This window comes from Sarcophilus harrisii, chromosome 4 (genome assembly GCF_902635505.1).
Source record: "Sarcophilus harrisii chromosome 4, mSarHar1.11, whole genome shotgun sequence".
NCBI lineage: Eukaryota > Metazoa > Chordata > Mammalia > Dasyuromorphia > Dasyuridae > Sarcophilus > Sarcophilus harrisii.
The window spans coordinates 411,413,489-411,430,933 of record NC_045429.1 but is presented as its reverse complement, the minus strand read 5'-3'; the positions used below and the strand labels follow the sequence as shown (position 1 = coordinate 411,430,933).

At 60.9% G+C, this 17,445-nt stretch overlaps 1 protein-coding gene across 1 annotated transcript; it reads right to left on the bottom strand.

Annotated features, from left to right (window-relative positions):
• Positions 1-1,183: 1,183 nt before the first annotated feature.
• Positions 1,184-16,668, bottom strand: AMPD2 (adenosine monophosphate deaminase 2). The gene is made up of 17 exons (XM_031968705.1): positions 16,502-16,668; positions 10,770-10,900; positions 10,390-10,520; positions 9,972-10,040; positions 9,490-9,601; positions 9,052-9,238; positions 8,445-8,586; positions 7,990-8,172; positions 6,008-6,255; positions 5,820-5,919; positions 5,181-5,363; positions 4,769-4,895; positions 4,523-4,686; positions 4,015-4,135; positions 3,056-3,229; positions 2,736-2,846; positions 1,184-2,620 (listed from the first exon to the last, which is right to left on the bottom strand). Exons 1-17 carry the CDS (start codon positions 16,587-16,589, stop codon positions 2,411-2,413), a joined length of 2,481 nt encoding a protein of 826 aa, XP_031824565.1. The 5' UTR covers positions 16,590-16,668; the 3' UTR covers positions 1,184-2,410.
• Positions 16,669-17,445: the final 777 nt, after the last annotated feature.

The window sequence follows — 17,445 nt, the reverse complement described above, 5'->3', positions numbered from 1 at the left end:
CCGAGTCCAAAGCCCCTCTGGCCGTTTTGAGGTGGAGCTCTGAAACTTCCTCCAAGGAAGCTTCTTTTAAAAGGTTCTTTTAGCACCATCCTCTCCCACAAGGCTGCTGAGGAGCTAGAAGCAAACCATCAGGCAAAGGGGAAGCTCAGACAGAAAATGGGGGGGGGTGTGACTGGAGGGTCTTGGGAAAAAGGGTTGGGAGACCTCTCTAGCATCAATTCTGAGACATGCAAAGTTGTTTGGACGTAGGGGTGGGACACCATAACTCCCTACTTCCTTCTTTAGACTGATGGGAAAGGGGACAAGATGGGGCCAAATCTCCAATGGGGGGTTCAATGTCACTAAGGGTAGGGATGGTTGGAGGCCCATAGTTACCGGGGATAAAGGAGGACACAGCACACAGACTGGAGAGGTATCGGGCCGGGGCACAATCTTGGAAGTCAGAAATATCTATTGACTAACTGGTGACTGTGGGGTCAGTCTTTGGAGAGAAGATTTCCACATCGGGTAAGAGTAGAAGTAGGACCTTTATAGGATCTTAGATGGAAGGCTGAAAGGGACCCCGAGACCAGTTGTCTGACCTCCTTCTTCGACATACAGGAAAGAATGTCCAGGATCCAAGTCACCCAACTAAATGGCCGAGGCAGGATCAGAATCCAGATCCTCTCCCTCCAAAGCCTTGGGCCTGCTCACCTCACGGACTTGTTACACTTGAGTCTCACAAAATGGCGACTCTCTCACCTTTCGGGGCTAACACAATTCTACACAACTCCTGTTATCATTGGAGCTGGGAGGGGAAAGGCAATGTTGCAATTACTTTACCGTACCCCTTCCTCTTCCCAGCAGAGCCACCTTCCTTGCCGGCTGTAATAGCCTGCCGTGTCCCCCTGAATTCAGCACTCCAAAACCCAGCCCACTCTGACCCACGAGTGGGCAAGGAGCGGGGGCAGGGCACTGCCTGCCCGCCCAGGCGGGTACCACAGATGGGGTGCCAGCTCCGGCACAGGCAGCACACGGCTTCCCACACAAACCGGCTGGCCCCTAAGCGAGGTGCTGAACCCTCAGTTTCCCCACCTGGAAAGTGAGGGAGCTGGGCTCAGACCTGCACAGTTCCTTCCAATTCTTGGGCCTGTGCCCTGCACCCCTCACGCGCAATGCTCATTTTTCTCCCCCAAAGACCACGTTACTTAAATAACCTTTATTTTTTTTCTCATGCTTTGAAGAGGGACTGATTTGAAATCTCATATTTCACAGCAATGAAAAACACAGTTCCAGCTTGGCCAGTGACAAAGACATCGAGGGATTAAGGAGGGGAGAGGCACAAATGGGGCCTCCCCGGCACTCTCTCACCAAGAGCCAGCTCCCCTGGCCGCCCCGTGCTTTGGCTGAGGCGGGCCCCCTCCTCTTCAGCGGCACAAAAAGCTACAACATGAGTTCGTCTGGGCGGGCAGTGAGGAGGGAAGCCGCCGGCCTTGGGCCCGGCCTGTACCCTTCCTCCTACCCCGCCACACCCACCAGGAATGGGCACGGAGACAGGACCAGCCACAGAATGGCAATGGCAACGTGAGAAGAGGGGAACCCACCAGTAACAGCTGGAGAGGTGCCGCCTTGACCAGGGCCAGGGCAAATACAGCAGCCCCAGCCTTCAGGCAGGATGCAGCCGACCCGAGCACCCCCGGGCAGTCTGTAGCCACAGGGCCAGCGACACCTATCCCAGAGCACCGAGCAGCTCTAGAAAACCCGCTCCCCAACCACACAAACACCCCTGTCCACAGCTGCCTGAGGCGTGTGGCTGCCAGGCTTCTGAAAGGCTGTGGAGTGCCAGGCAGGAGGGAGGAGCCTGCCAGGGCAGTACTGGGCATGGGGGAAGGAGCCTCCCTGGGCAGTGCCCGGCAGGAGGGAGGAGCTTCCCTGGGCAATGCCCACCAGAAGGGAGGAGCCTCCCAGGGATAGCGCCCAGGCAGGAGGGAGGAGCCTATCCAGGCAGTGCCCGGCAGGGGGGAGGAGCCTCTCCAGACAGTGCCCGGCAGGGGAGAGGAGATTCCCAGAGCACAGCTGGGCAGGGGGGAGGAGCCTCCCTGGGCAATGCCCAGCAGGAGGGAGGAGCCTCTCCAGGCAGTGCCTGGCAGGAGGGAGGAGCCTCTCCAGGCAGTGCCCGGCAGGAGGGAGGAGCCTCTCCAGGCAGTGCCCGGCAGGAGGGAGAAGCCTCCCTGGGCAGTGCTGGGCCCAGCCCTTTTGCGTCACAACACATAATTCAGCCCCAAAGAGCTCCAGAGCAGGGCCTCCTGAGGGCTCGAGCCAAGCGCGGCCCGCTCCTCCCTGCGGCAGCCTGGTGGGGGACGGAGGGAGGCGGGCAGGGGCAGGCACGGGCAGAGTCCGGCAGAGGGTGGGTGGGCGGGCAGCGCCGGGCTCAGTGCGGCCCGGGGCTCATGGTGAGGCCAGCCTCCTCGGGGATGGGCTCCAGCGTCTCGCTCTGCACCGCCTGCGTGATGAGCGCCAGCTCCTGGCACAGCGTCTCGTGGCGGTAGCCCACGCGGATGTCCGGCACGTTGGTGCGGCGGATGTCGTTGCCTTCGGGCCCTTCTTTGGTGTAGTTGGGCCCCAGCCAGTGGCTCTTCACCTGAGAAGGGCAGGCTGCTGAACCCAGACCCCCGGGGAGGGGGGCCAGCCTCTGGGCCCCTCTGCCTGCCCCCTCCCCCTCCCCCCCCCCCGCTCCATCCCTGGGGCGCCGTTACCTTGTGAGAGAAGCCGCTCATGAGCACGCTGTTGCGGGCCAGCTCACACATGTCGCAGGAGCTCAGCTTCCACACCTGGGTGGCGATGCTATACTCCTCCATCAGCGGCTCCTGGGGCAGGAGAGCCTGGTTAGGAGCCCCCCACCCCAACTGGCTCCGGCCGCGGCCCCGCCCTGGCACACTGGGGAGAGGGGCCTGAGGGGGGGAGGGGGAGAGGAGAGGGGGGGAAGGCCAGGCCGGGGCCTCCCAGCTCCCAGGGGAGAAGGAGCCCCAGCGCCGCAATCCCCCCGCAGGGGGCAGCACCGGCCCTTGGCTCTGACCTTGGTGAAGTGGAACTGCAGGGGGTCGTCGGTGGAGAGCGAGACCATGAGCCCCCGGGACAGGTACTCGGGCAGGGGGTTGCGGTGGTAGCTGAGGAAGAGGCTGTTGTTGCTGAGCGGGGACATGGCGATGCCGATCTGGGCCAGGTAATAGAGGTACTGTAGGACCGGAGCCTGGGGGAGGAGGCGCGGGGGTTAGGGCCCAGGTCGCTGCGCTGACCTGCCCCCATGCCCGGGAGAGCTTCTCTTTCCCCCCCTCCCCCCGGTCAGCCTCATTTGGGGGGCCGGGCTCCCAGGGTGGGGTTTAGGGGCCTACTGGGAGGGATCCAACGTGGTTGTGGGGAGGGGGGAGGGGGGGGCCAAAGGCGAAGCCCGGCAGAGACAAGGAAGCTTCTGGAAGAAGTTGAGGTTGGGCACACTGACCAGTGGGAGGGAGAAGGTTAAGGGGGGGGGGGGGCAACTTAAGCCAATCGCTGGGGGAGGAGGATTGGGGGGAAGGGGAAACCCTGAACGATGTCCGTCCAAGAAGGGGAGCCATGGGGGGAAGGGGCCGGGCTGCGGTGGGTGCTGGCGGGAAGGTTTGGGGGTGTCGCTGGGGGGCTGGCGGGGCCGGGGCTGACTCCTGGGGTGCTGATTAAGGGCTGTTGCACTGGTGAGGACCGATTGTGGTCATGGCGGGGGTTCCGTGCCAGCAGAGCAGCGGGTATTGATTTGTGGTGAGGAGTATTGATGGAGAAGAGGGGGGCGGGAGGTATTGGTCATAGGTGGTGCGGAATGAGGGGGGTCGCGGCTAACTGAGGAAGAGCTGACAGACTCTGAGGGTGCTGAGAAGGCGGGGCAGGGCCGCCAGTCACGGGGGTCTCAGCTGTGCAGAGGGTACTGATGTCACATCTACTGATGACGAAGGGGGAAGGGCCCCAGGTGGACATGACGGGGGCGTGAGCTTGGAGCCGACCGACCTTTCGGAGCAGGAGCCCGTGGGAGATGTTCTCAGCCAGCATGAAGGCCGACACCAGGTGATGGATGGGTCCCGCCTCGCCGCAGTGGGGACGGAGCACAAAGGTGTGGAAGCCTCGCTGTCTGGGGGGGGACAGGACGACGGCAGGCTGAGAGCCGGCTCCCGGCCCGGGGTCCGTGCCCCGAAAGGCCCTGACCTCCTCCCCCACCCACGGCAGAAAAGCTCAGGGACCAAGCCGAGGCCCTGGGAGAGCGGCAGGGGGCGGGGGGGGGGGGGGGGCGGGCAGGAGAAGGGCTGCCACGGGCCTGAGTCTGCACCAGCTTCGGGCGATGCACGGGTCCCAGCCAGGGATGGGAGGATGGGAAAGAGAGCTGGCGGCCCCCTGTCATGGGACACGTGAAAAGTTCTCCCTCGCTCCATGGGCTCGCGAGCTGGCAGGAACCCCACCTCCCCCTTCAGCAGCCAGGACGAGGGCTGTACCCGCGGCTCCCCAGCCCCCGCCACCTCACCTGCGCAGGTGGTTGAGCACGGCCATGTTGGCGTAGGTGTAGTACAGGTAGTAGGAGTAGGGGGGGTTGTCCTCCTCTACCCAGGCCTCAGGCAGCGGGCTTTCCAGATTGAACACATGGTTCTCGGGCTTGGATTCGTCATCCACGCTGTCAAAGCCGTCCACCTGGCGAGGGAGCACAGGGGGGGTGGGGGGTCAGAGTCCCCAGCACGGCTCGGGCAGCCTCCCTGAGAGCCCCCCCACTCACATGCTCCAAGAAGAGATGCAGCTCTGGGTGGCTGGCGGGGTGCACCGTGGCCTCAAACAGTGGCAGGAAGATGTTCTCCAGCATCTCCTGGAAGTTGGCCAGCTGGCCCTTGGTGCGGTACACGTCACTGCGTGGGAACAGAGGGGAGAGGGCACGTCAGAGAGTGGGGCTCTGAGTGGAGGCAGCTTCAGGACTCCTAAGCCACGAGGAGGCCCGGACCAGAAGCCCAAGAGCCCTGCAGCCCGCCGGGAAGGAGGACAGGAAGCTCCCTGTGCCAAGCGGAGCCCCTTGACGCACTCAGAGCCGGATGGGCCACAGGGCCGCCCCTGGGGCTCGTTCCCTGGGGCTCAGGGAGGGACAGAGGCTTCCCCGAGGGACGGAGCCCGACCACCCGGACCTGGGGGGTACTCACAAAAGCCGGGGCACCTGCACCAGCCAGCGCACGTTGGGCGAATGCACGCGATGTCCCACGGCCCAGCGCGCCAGCTTGTCCCATTCATCACGAGATCGTCCATACACAGAGAGGCGCAGCTCGGCATTCTGGTATTTGCTCTCCTCCAAATCTGACATCACCTCCTGGGGGGACACAGACAGACTGCCCGGTAACACCCAGAGAGAGTCCGGGACCGAGTTCAAGTCCTGCCTTAGACACTTACTAGCTGCGGAACCCTGGGCAAATACAGTAACCGAAACATTGATAAAAAAGACAAGACCAGCCAGCATTTATGCAACCCTTTAAGACTGGCAAAGCAGTTTAAGTACGATGTGATTCTCACAGCAACCTTGGGAGGAAGATGCTATCATTATCCCCACTGTACAGATAAGAAAACTAAGTCACACAAAGGGTCTCGGCGCCAGCGCCATGTGATGCCGCCCAGTTCTTCTTCATCTGTAATGAGCACCTTCATTGTAATAGCATTCACCAGGGCGTTACCGGTGAAATAATTTGAGAACGGGGATATTTGTGACGTGCTTTGCACTTAGCACTGTGAGCTGCTATTATCATAAACACCCCTTACCTTTGATGATGGGCAGTATTTTAGATTCTCACGTCTGTTCGATGAAAATCTCTCGAAGGACGGACTCTCCAATGGGGTTGTATTTGGCATTGAACCAAGCCAAATCGACAGCCCGTGTTCTGCCCTGGGGAGCTGTGCTCAAGGAGGCTGCAGCCCCGGCTTCCCCAGAGCCCTCCCCAGCACCCGCCAGGCCCGGGGCCCTTCCAGCCCTGGGGCCTACTGGGTGCCACTGCTGGCCCACACCAGCCTAGGCTGTGAGGCTCATGCCTGAAGACCTCCCGCAGCTGCCTGCTCCCAGCCCCGGCCCGGCACAACCCCTTCCAGGTGCTCATGCAGCCCTGGATGCTTGAGAAGGTGCTTCCGGCCCACAAGATGAGGACGTGTCCACCTGGAGGCACCACAGGGGGCACAGAAGCGCCAATGGCGACAGAGGGGCAGCCGGGCATGCTCTGGGAAAAGGGGCAGGACCTGCTCCAGGAGAGCAACCCAATCTGACTGGACAGGACAGCCCCGGGACACGGCCTCCAGGAAGCAAGGTGGAAAAAGTGCTAAATTTTATGGGGCAAGGGTCCCTCAGGGAGGCACCAGATGGGGATGGGTCTGGGGAAAAGTTGGGGAGAAGGGCAGTAGGAGGAGACAGAGGAAGAGGAGAGATGAAGGATGACGGAGGTTTGAGAAAGAGAAATGAGAAATGAAGAGAAACAATAGGAGTGGAGAGTATAAATGTTAAAGGAAAGGGAAAAGAGAAAAGAGATATATATATATAAGGGAAAGGAAAGGAGAGCAGGAAAGAGAGGCAGAGGAAAAGGAAAGAGTAAAAGGGGAAGGAGAAAAGGGGAAAGGGAAAAGGAGAGAGAGAAAGAGTAAGAGAGTAAAAGGAGGGAGGAAAAAGGGTTACTAAAAAGTGAGAGCAAAAAGAGTGAAAGAGGCGGGTGGAGAAAGAAGGAAGGAGAGAGAAAGAGTGGAAAGAGGGAGGGAGAAAAGAGAAACAGAAAGTAGGAAAGTAGAGAAAGGAAAGAGAGCAAAAAAGGGAAAAGGGAAAAGGAGAGAGGAAAGAGGAAAAGAGTAAAAGGGGGAGGAGAAAAGGGGAAAGGGAAAAAGAGAGCAGAGAAAGAATAAGAGAGTAAAAGGGAGAGGAGAAAAGAGGAAAGAGAAAAGGAGAGCAAAGCGTGAAAGAGTAAAAGGGGAGGAGAAAAGTGGAAAGGGAAAAAGAGAGCAGAGAAAGAATAAGAGTAAAAGGGAGAGGAGAAAAGGGGAAAGAGAAAAGGAGAGCAAAGAGTAAAAGTAAAAAGGGGAGGAGAAAAGGGGAAGAGAAAAGGAGAGTAGAGAAAGAGTGAAAAGTAAAAGGGGAAAGGGAAAAGGAGAGTAGAGAAAGAGTGAAAGAGTAAAAGGGGGAGGAGAAAAGGGGAAAGGGAAAAGAGCAGAGAAAGAATAAGAGAGTAAAAGGGAGAGGAGAAAAAGAGGAAAGAGAAAAGGGCTGAGAGTGTGCTTGGAAAGAGGGAGTGAGAAAAGTAAGCTTAAAAAGAGAGCAGAGAAAGAATAAGAGAGTAAAAGGGAGAGGAGAAAAGGAGAGCAAAGAGTAAAAGTAAAAAGGGGAGGAGAAAAGGGGAAGAGAAAAGGAGAGTAGAGAAAGAGTGAAAGAGTAAAAAGGGAAAGGAAAAGAGAGAGAGGAGAGTAAAGGGGAGGAGAAAAGGGAAGGGAAAGTTGTTGGGGAGAGAAAGAAATAAGAGAGTAAAAGGGAGAGGAGAAAAAGAGGAAAGAGAAAAGGAGAGCAAAGCATGAAAGGGTAAAAGGGGGAGGAGAAAAGGGGAAAGGGAAAAAGAGAGCAGAGAAAGAATAAGAGAGTAAAAGGGGAGAGGAGAAAAGGAGAGCAAAGAGTAAAAGTAAAAAGGGAGGAGAAAAGGGGGAAAGAGTAAATAGAAAAGACAGAGGAAAAGCAGGAAGGAAGAAAGGAAGAAAAGGAGGAAATTGGGCCTCTGGCAGAGGGAGGGGACTCTGGCCCATGACACAGAGGGTCAGAATTGGCTGAACTGTGGTTTCTCTTGTGAATTCTTACAATGAGTGGGAAGGACGTTGGGTAGGTAGAAAGAGAGATATACTAAAATTTTAGGTGCTATGAAAACAAAAATCAATACAAAGTAAGATAGTGGGTCCCTGTTCTTAAAGAAAGTGAGAGCAAGGGCCAATGGTAAAGCAATTCACCTGATGTTGTGGAAGTCCCGTGAGGCACCTTCTTTTCTGAAGTAAGCCAGCCTCATCCTACTGAGCACGTGCATCTGGAATTTGGAGCCTGGCACTGCAGCCACGAGGGAAGGACTCTGGGAAACAGTGAAGGGAGACTCCAGAGCATGGGCCAGCTGGAGCGCCTGGGTCAGTGAGTGGAGCCTGAGGCCCACCGGCCCTGAGCAAGTGTAGGCTCAGGGACTTACATGGGACCATTGATGATGAGTGCCATCAGCACATTGACGCTGTGGGCCACGGACCCTGGTCAGGTGCGCAGCTCCAGCTCGGTCCTGTGTGGGAGCCTGGCTGAGAGAGCCAACGCCAATGGGCCCCTCCCACACACCCCGGCCACTTGCCTCCTGCCTGGCACCTCCTTTCTGCCACACTTGGTCATCTACCCTTTATTTATTATCCCTTCCTCCCTGCCCACTTACTGTTCCTCGGGACCCCTTTTCAGGTAGACGTGGACAACTCCCCGGACCATGCGGAGGCCAAAGCCCAGGTCCGCAGGCATGGCAGAAGGCTCACAGTGGTCATAAGGGTGCTGTTCCAGCACTGGGGGATGCACCGGGGCATCTGGTAGGTGTATGAGTGGGGAAGAGGGCAAGGTTCAGGACTCTGTGTGTCTCACCAGCTCTGCCCCCTTTTTACCCAAAGAAGGGTCTCCCCAACCCCAGGAGCCAGAAGTCATCATGCCAGGGCCAGGTGCAGGGCCACCGAAGGCCGTTGGAAGAACGGCTGCGCCCGCCCCTATCCACCCTCATCTTTCCCCCAAAGGCCATCTTTGCACATGGGTCTGTGCCAGCCCAAGGCATGCCCACCCGAGGCCCCAGAAACCCATGCAGATCTGAGTGGGGACAGGAGAAAGGTGAGAGGCCTTCAAGTGAGGGAGAAGCTGGAGTCAGAATGGAGTAAGGCCCATGACAGTGCCCTGGAGGGGGGATTCCAGACACACAATGCATTCCCAGGATCGAGAAGGCGAGCCCTGAGGCCCCTCTTCTGGGAAGAGGAGTAAAAGGAAAACAAAAAGGGATGTCGCACCTGCAGACACAGGGGTCTCTGGGCCCTGCTCGAAAGCCCTGGTCTCCAGCGGCTTCTCGGCCAGCTGCTGTAGGAAGCGTCGTGTGGTGGGGCAGAAACTCTGCAGGGCCAGGGCCATATACTTCTCCCGGATGAACAAGGCCCGCACCACGCTCTTAGCAGCATCCAATAGGTCAGTGAACGGCACCTGAGGACAGGGGTAGAGGCAGGGAGGAGGCTCCTTCTCACATGCCTTGTTCCAGGCCGTCTCTGCGTCCCTCCCCCCCCTTCCCTCTAAGCCCCAGGACTTCGTCCTACTTATGCCATGGAGGCAGTTTAAGAGTTCTCACATGGCCAAGTCCCAAGTGACCCCGGAGCCTTGGAGGGAACGCGCAGGGCCTAATCCCAGGGACGCAGAGCGCTCCGAATGTGGCGTCCCGAGCTCTGGGACACACTCACCCCACACTTCTCCTCCCCGGAGATGGAGACCCTCTGAAATTCCCGCTCCAGGTGCCCATCTCGGTCCCTGGGCCCGCGGTCACCTTGGGCTTCACTCTGCTCCTTGTACAACCTGCAGAGAGAGCGAAGTGAAGGGAGGGGAGGAGGGAGGCCCGGGGAGGGGCCATCACACTCCTCAAAGCTTTGTGAAGGCAGGAAAGAGCTGGAAGGGACAGTTTAATGCTGCCGGCTGTGAGCCCAATGGATCTCAGAGCTCAGGAGTTCTGACCTGAACCAGGGCCAAAGTGGATCAGACTAAATCTGGCAAGGTGGAGAGCCCCTGGGAGAGAGGGGCCGGACAGGGGGGCCCAAGCTCCCAGGCCCAGCCCCAGCGCTTCCGGCCCAGGGGAGTCAGGCAAACCGAGTCTCCAAAAACTGGAGAATGGGCTGGGGCCGGGGCGGTGGGAAGCAGAAAGCAGCCCATCCCACCCGGCGTCACTCACTGTAGATCCGCATCACTGTCTGTCTTCAGAAAGTCTTGCTTGGCCCTGAGCAGAATGTCCGGTTCCAACCTGGAGGGAAAAGAGGCCAGGCAGCTGACCGGGCCCTAAGTGGGTCCCACGCCTGGAGGCAGGAGAAACAGCCTCAACGGGGCAAGGAGCGCTGGGAGCACCCAGGGTCCAGCCCCATGGGGTACCTTCTCCCCGGGCATGGGAACGGACTGGGGGGGGGGGGGGGGGGGGGGGGGGGGGGGGGGGGGGGGGAGCCCCTTTGGGGAAGCCTAAGGGAAAAGGCCCAGGCCTCTGGAGACGCCCTAAAGCTTCACCAGGACAGCTAAGACTGGCAGCACAAGCTCCCCACACCGGGTCCCTCCTCAGTCCGGGGCCAGCCTGGCCTAGCTGGGGGGAGGGGCTGGCTCACTTGACATCCTGGCTAATCTGCCGCTCCAGCCGCTGGCGCCGCTCCTCCAGCTGCTCAATGGGGCTCTCCTCTGGGAACTCATACGGAGCACTTCGAAGCTCGCTCTCTGCCAAGGAGCGGCTGAACAATTCCTGGCGAGAGACAGCAGAGGTGGCAGGGGCATCCTGGAGGACAGGCGCCTGCAGGCACGCTCTGCCCATCCCCAGCAGCAAGGCGGCCCCTGGCCCAGTCCTCCCTTCCCGGTCCTCCTAGCCCAGTCCTCCCTGCCCAGCTGTGTTTGGAGGGTGTGAATGAGGATCAAGATGGAAAGGGCGGAAAGCAGGAGCGGTCAGTCATGCATCAGGAATGGGAGGAGGGGGGCCACAGGGCCTGGAGGGTACCTCAGCGATCTCCTTGCATTTGCCATCCATGGAGGTGCGCAGGTCGAGTGGGAAGTGCTTGAGGCAGGGGGGAGGGCCCGGCAAGGAGCGGGCAGATTGCAGCGGGGGTCCCCCCAGCCCGCCCCGAGCCTCTGTAGAGACAGACGGTGACGGGTCAGTAAGGAACAGGAAGGAAGAGGGACAGAGCCCCCGAGCCTTGGGGGCCTCCCCCACCCCACCCCCATTTCTGGCCGATCCCCCTCTCTCTGAGCCTGGGGCCTGGGCCTGCCAAGGATCGGGGGAGGGGGGGAAACCAGGTTCACAGCGAGGGCCAGAGGGGAGACTGTGCTGGAGGAGCGGGGAGGGCCAAGGGAGAGTGACCCCAAAGACCCGGCAGCCCCCAGCCCCTCAAGGGAAGCCAGGCTCTGGCTCCTGAGCAAGGAACTTCAAGAAAGATGGGCCTGATCTTGACCCCTTCTTGCCCCCAGGCTTCCCACCAGGAAAGACTCAACAGAGAAACCGCAGGGCAGGGACACCTGGACCTCTGGATGGGGGCCGGAGCCCCAGACCCGGACACCTCCCTCCCCTCTTCCCCCCCCCCATGGCCCACACTCCCAGGTCTCCGGGCCTGAGGGGACCCCCAGCTGCCCTCGCCTGGCGCCCTGCACTCAAGAGAGCCTGACCCTGGCGGGGGAGGGGAGCGGGAGGCTAATCACCGGCTGGCAAACTGGAAGGGAAGCCACAGCTCCTGGGCAGGGCACAGCCCACAAGGGGCAGGGCCAGGGAGGAGCGGGAACTTGACTGTGTCCCCCGGGGCTGGTCCTTCCCCCAGGACCCTGGAGCTGCCAAGAAGCTGCCTGGCTCCGCCCCACAGCTGGCTGCCCCTCAAGGAAGGAGCCACCAGCACAGGCTAGGCTAGTCTGGAGGCCCAGGCCGGAGGGCTTGCTGAGGATCTGAGGAGGGGGCAGCGGCTGCCTTCAGCCCAAGCCCCCCCCCCCCCCCCAAGGAGGGCCGGGACCTCGGGGCCCTGAAGGTCTGAGGCGGCGTCTAGTGCAGAGCCCGGGGTGCTGCCGGCCCCCAACCCACCTCACCCCCGGCCCCCATCCGGCCACCCCCCAACATCCAGATGTCCAGGATCAGGACAAATCGGGCCCAAACTCTGGCTGCGCGCCTGTAATCCCTCCCACTCTGGTCCTGGGAAAGGCTGGGGGGGGCACTGCCCAGCAGAGCTCTATGGAGACCCCACAGCGGCCCGGGGCCAGCCCACGCCAGGACCCCAGAGCCCTCTGCCCAGGCTGCCCCTCTGGGCTCAGCAGGAGCCCCCAAGCCCGCCTCCCTTTTCTCGGGACCAGGAAAGCTCACTGCCTCAGCCCAGAGCCAAGCCCCCACCTCTCCCCCTGGCACGCCACCCTCCTGATCCACTCCCCTACCTGCAGAGATCTGGCAGCCCCGGGCCAGGCCTCTGCCAGTGGCCGTGAGCCCCTCACCGGAGCTGCTGCCCGCCCGCCCGTGTGAGGCTGCAGTCAGTCCCCGAGGACGGCTCTGGAGCCGGCACGGACCATACCAAGTGCAGCTGCAGACGGGGGTGAGGTGGGGGTGGGAGGAAGCCTGGGGTGCCAGGGCAGGGGTGGGGTGGGGGAGGCAGGACTTCAGGAAACTCAGGCTCTGCAGCAGTGAGCGGCACAGGGGTGGGTGAGCCAGGGGCAGCCCAAAGCCGGACCTTGCCCTTAACCCCCGGGCCACCAAAGCAGAGGCCAGAACCGGCCGTCAAGGAGGAGAGGGAAGGTTTGGCTCTCAGGGAGGAGGGGCCCAGGGCACTCCTCCTGAAAACTGGCTGCCCCTGGGGGGCACCGAGAGCCAGCACAGCCGCCCGCACAGGTGAGCCAGGCCCTGGCACTCCAGGCCAGGAATCTGGTTGGGGACAAGAGGCAGAGGAGACTCTCACCTGCCCCAGCACAATAGCCCACCCCAGCCCTCCTTCTATTGTTAGAAGCCCAAAGCTTCCACAGCTGCTTTCCTGGCTCCCTGCAGGGAAGGCCCCACAGCTAGAGTATCCCTGAGAAAGAGAGAGACAGAGACAGAGAGAAAGAGAGAAAGACACAGGGAAAATAAAAAGAGAGGGAAGGAGGGAGGAAGGAAAAGAGGGAGGGAGGGAGGGAGGGACAGAGATAGAGAGAGAAGAGAGGGAGAAAGAGAAAAAGACATAGGAGAAATAAAAAGAAGAGAGGGAAGGAGAGAGGGAGGAAAAGAGGAAGGGAGGGTGGGACAGAGAGAGAGAAGAAAGAGAAAAAAAGAAAGAGGGAGGAAAAGAAGGGAGGGAGGGACAGAGAGAGAAGAGAGAGAAAAAAGAAAGACAAGGGAAAATAGGAATAAGGGAGGGAGGGACAGAGACAAAGAAAAACAGAAAGGGAAAATAAAGAGAAGAAAGAGGGAGAGAAAAAATAGGGAGGAAAAGATACCTAGAGAGAAAAGAGAGAGAAACTAAGAAGAGAGGGAAAGTGGGAGAAAGGAAGGAAAAAAGGAAGGAAGGAAGAGAGAGAGAGAGAGAGAGAGAGAGAAAATAAGAGAGGGAAAGTGGGAGAAAGGAGGGAAAAGAGAGAAGAAAAAAATCAAGACAGGGAAAACAGAAGAGAGGGAAAGAGGAGGAAGGAAGGGAAAGACAAAAAGAAAAAAGAGAGAAAAATAAAGAGGAAAGAGAGAAAAGAAAGAGGGAGGGAGAGAAAAAGGAGGAGAGAGACAGAGAGACAGAGACAGAGGCTCTCTCGGGAACGGGAGGACGCGCCCCCCCGGACCCCCAAGGAGGAGGAGGCTGGGGTTCCCGCTCACCCTGAGAGCAACAAGGGCCCATGTGGGGCAGCAGGGAGGCCCCCCGGGGGACCCGTCTCCCCTAGAGGAAGGCTGACAGGGACAGGGACAGGAGAGGCTGCCCAGAGATGCAGAAAAGGCTGGCCTGGCAGAGCCGGGGGCGCAGGTTCAGATCCAGGCTCCCGCTCACCAGCGGAGCGGCCCGGAGCAGCCTCTCCCTCTCAGACCGGGTTCTCTCTTTGTGAGGGACGTGAGTGCTTGTGGCTCGTTCTGGGAGACAAGCCTCAGGGAACCCTTAAAGGGCCGCTGTTACCATCACACTGTCATCCTCCAAGGGCTGGGGTTGCCCTCGGACCCCCAGCCAGAGCAGCCTCTTGTCTGGTGCAGCAGCTCAGAAGCAAGAAGAATCCTAATTGACCGAGAAAGACCAGTCCATGGGTCAGAGGCCCACTCTGACCTCTAGCTTCCTTCTCCCCTGGGGATGTCTCGGGACCCCAGTGCCCCAGGACAGGCTGGCCCATCCCCCCGAGTAAGCAGGCTGCCAGGTCCCGGGAGGACCCTTGGGGCTCCTTATGAGTGGGCCTGGCTGAAAGTGACTATTAGACAACAAAGGAAGGGTTTTTTGTTTGTGAATTCACTGGAAGAGAGAAGCCTCCGGTTGTGAGTCCGGCTGGCCTGGCCCTGGGAGCCGGGGGAAGTTCCCCACCTCAGATTACTGCCTTTGGAGGCGGCCAGGTGGCCGAGTGGCCAGAGTCGTGGCCGGGCCAGCTATCAGTGTGTCTGCCTCAGTTTCCCAACCACGGAATGGGGGCCATCACAGCCCCTGCCTTCCAGGGCTCGCAGGCCGGGCTTTGACTCTCACTTTACAGACTTGCTCAGGGTCACAGCTAATCTGTCCTGGGGCCGGATTCCAATTCAGAACCCAGGGCCTTAAGTCCAAAGCTATTCATGGGGCGGGAGCCTCTGACTCACAGAATCCCGTAATCCCCGCAGGGGGGAGACTAAATGTCATCCCGCCCAGCCTGGGCTTGGACAAGCTTTCCCTCTAAAGCATCCCAAGGAGTGCTGCCCATCTCCCTCTCCGGCTCCAGGCCCTGCCGGAGCCCAGGAGGCAGAGACCCGAGTGCAGATCCAGCCTCCAGTCCTTACAAGCTGGGCCCCTCACTCAGCCGGCCTCTGTTTCTCCATCTGTGGAATGGCAGCAAGAACAGCAATTGGGGGAATAAAATGGAATGTTCCCAAGCGCTGCACAAATGGTAGCTATTAACTACTGCAAACCACTGGTTCCCACGGCCAATTCTCCGAGTCCCCACAAGCCCCTGAGGTTTCCTTCCCAGGCTGGGACAAGTGTATGAGCAGCAGCTGCACCACAGCAAACAGCAGCGCGGCCTTCTGGGAGACCCAGCTGCCTCTGGAACCTTAGCTCCTACTCCCCAGGCAACCCTGCCTGCTTCGGCCCAAAGGCAGCCTCTCCTCCCCACTGAGAACTCAGTCACATACAATCTGGGCAAACCAGTAGCCTTGGACGCCCCGCCGGCCCCAGAGATGCGACACCCCCCCCCTCCCCACCCCCCCACTTCTGTCCTCGGGCCGGCAGGTTCTCCTTCCCAGGCCTCTGGGCTTCTGCACCTGACAGGGTGACGAGCGAGCTCCCCACCCTCCCTACCACGCACCCCGACACCTCGGCTAGCACAGCCTGGGGACCCAGGGGTCCGACCGTCCTAGCAGTATCCCCGGGGCCCCAGGCCCACAGCCCGAGAAGCATCCCCGGGTCCCAGGCCCATGGCCCAAGCAGCATCCCTGAGTCCCAGGCCCACGGTCCCAACAGCATCCCCGGGGTCCCAGGCCCACAGCCCCAGTGGCATCCCCAGGGTTCCAGGCCAACAAGAGCAGCATCCCCGGGGCCCCAGGCCCACAGCCCGACAAGCATCCCCGGGTCCCAGGCCCACGGCCCCAGCGGCATCCCTGGGGTCCCAGGCAAGGACCCCAGCAGCATCCCCAGGGCTGGCACACTTAGGGTAACGACAAATCTGAGAGTCCTCTGGGCTGGTACCATCAGGGCCCAAAGCCCTGAGCAGCCTCGGGGCTCCCTGCCCCCAGTCACTGCCATGACACCCTGAAAAGGGCATTCTCAGTAATGACACAGCCGAGGACGCCCCAGCAGGGAGAGCACTGAACAATGGAACAAAAATAAGCGCTTCTTTTCGAGGGGAAGGGGGAATCCTCCGCAAATACGTGAATACAAGTACGTTTCTCACTATGCAGCAGGGCCCCACAGTGGGAGGCTGGCCAGGAGCTCCTGGCAGTGTCACTGAGCCAGGACACCCTTCATCACCTTCCCTAAATGGTGCAATGGTGTCTGCCGGGGCTAGTATGGGAGAAAGCGGGGCCGGCCTGCCCACGGGCGCACATCAGAGCCAGGGGGCCGCAGGGCGGACACAGGGACATCCCTCCCGAGTCACAGACAGCCTGGGGGTCACCGTGCCCACAAGCGGAACAACACACTCCCAGCCAGGGGCCCAGACAGCACAGCTGAAAGCAGATGGGCCAATCAATCAGCACGTACTCCTCCAGTGAGACACCCAGAGGCAGGGCAGAGACCCTGGGGGTCCGGGCCCCTGCAGCTCCCACGGCCCGCCCACCCCTCCATTCACGCACTACGCGCTGCTCGGGGATACCCACACACCCTGGCAGATGCACGTGGGTGCAAACAAAATCCCAGCATGTCAGACAGAGGCGGGCTGGGTTCCCTGCGGGACGGGGCTCCAGATCCCGCCAGCTCGCCCCCACTTTCCCAGCAAACAATCCCTCCCGCCCCCGCAGCTCCACACTGGCTTCCTGCCCTCCGGACTCTGCCCCGGCCTCCCCATCACCCTCCGTGTGGGCACCTGGGCAATGCCCACCCTGTACGTGGCCGGGGCCAGCTGGGGGGGAGTACACAGACTCACCTGGGGCACTGCCCGCCTGCAGACTGGCCCGCTTCTTAAAGGGGTACTTGGCCTTGGGCTTCCCTGGCGAGGCCGAGGAGGATGCCATGGCTGGGGCCGCAGCTGGCAGCCGGGGCCTCGATCTGCCACATCCAACCCCTTCCTCCGCCCCGCCTCCCTCCCGCCTGCCCGCCCCCGACGGGGAGTGACTGATGCAGGAAGCTCAGCCCAGCCGGGCCTGGCAGGCGGAAGAGGCCCAGGCCAGGATTTCCAGCGTCGCCCAGGCAACCGCAGAGTGCGCTGGCTCCTTCCCTCCCTCCCACCACCAGCCCCCAGCCCAAGCCCCTGGGATGGCACAACTGACTCTCAGCTGGGGGGGGGGGCAGGCGAAGCCGGGGCCCAGCCCCCCAGGAGCTGCACCACCGGCACCCCAAACCCTCCAAGCCAGGGGGCCCTGCCCGGCCCCCGCCACCGGGGCAGAGCCCAGGAACCCAGCCTCCGTGCCCATGCTCAGACCTCGGGGCGCTCTTGGGGGGCTGGCAGGGCTTCCCCAAACCGGGTCAGAGCCCCCAAGGCACAGGCGCCCCAGGGGGCCGGCCAGGGAGTCGCCCCTGGCCAGGGGGCAAGCGGTCAGTCTGGGGAAATTCCGGGTCCCCGAGACTGGAGGGAGGGGGCCCGGGGCCCGGCCTTCTTGGGTGGATGTCTGGTGGTAGTTGTGTTTTTCTTTGGGGGGGGGGGGGAGCGAGGAGGATTCTGGGAAGCTGGAACCAAAGAATGCCAGCACCGGGAAGGACCTCTGGCCCGGCTTCCAGCCTCACACAGGAGGGAGAAGACGCCCCTCAAGTCGGCAGAAGCAGCCTGGGGCCCGGACCCGGGCGGAGGCCCCCAGCCTCTCCTGCCCGCCCGAGTCCCCGGGACTTGTCTTCCCGTAGCGCTAACGTCGGCTCCCCAGCACCTAGTCCCGC

What these genes read in the sequence shown, in the direction of transcription:
- AMPD2 (XM_031968705.1), bottom strand. Translation starts at nt 16,589, where the DNA reads ATGGCATCCTCCTCGGCCTCGCCAGGGAAGCCCAAGGCCAAGTACCCC. An exon ending in CCGGGGAGGAGAAGTGTGGG is followed by an intron (nt 9,239 to 9,489) that starts GTGAGTGTGTCC and finishes CCCTGTCCTCAG; the next exon opens with GTGCCGTTCACTGACCTATT. An exon ending in TGCAGTTCCACTTCACCAAG is followed by an intron (nt 2,847 to 3,055) that starts GTCAGAGCCAAG and finishes CTCCTGCCCCAG; the next exon opens with GAGCCGCTGATGGAGGAGTA.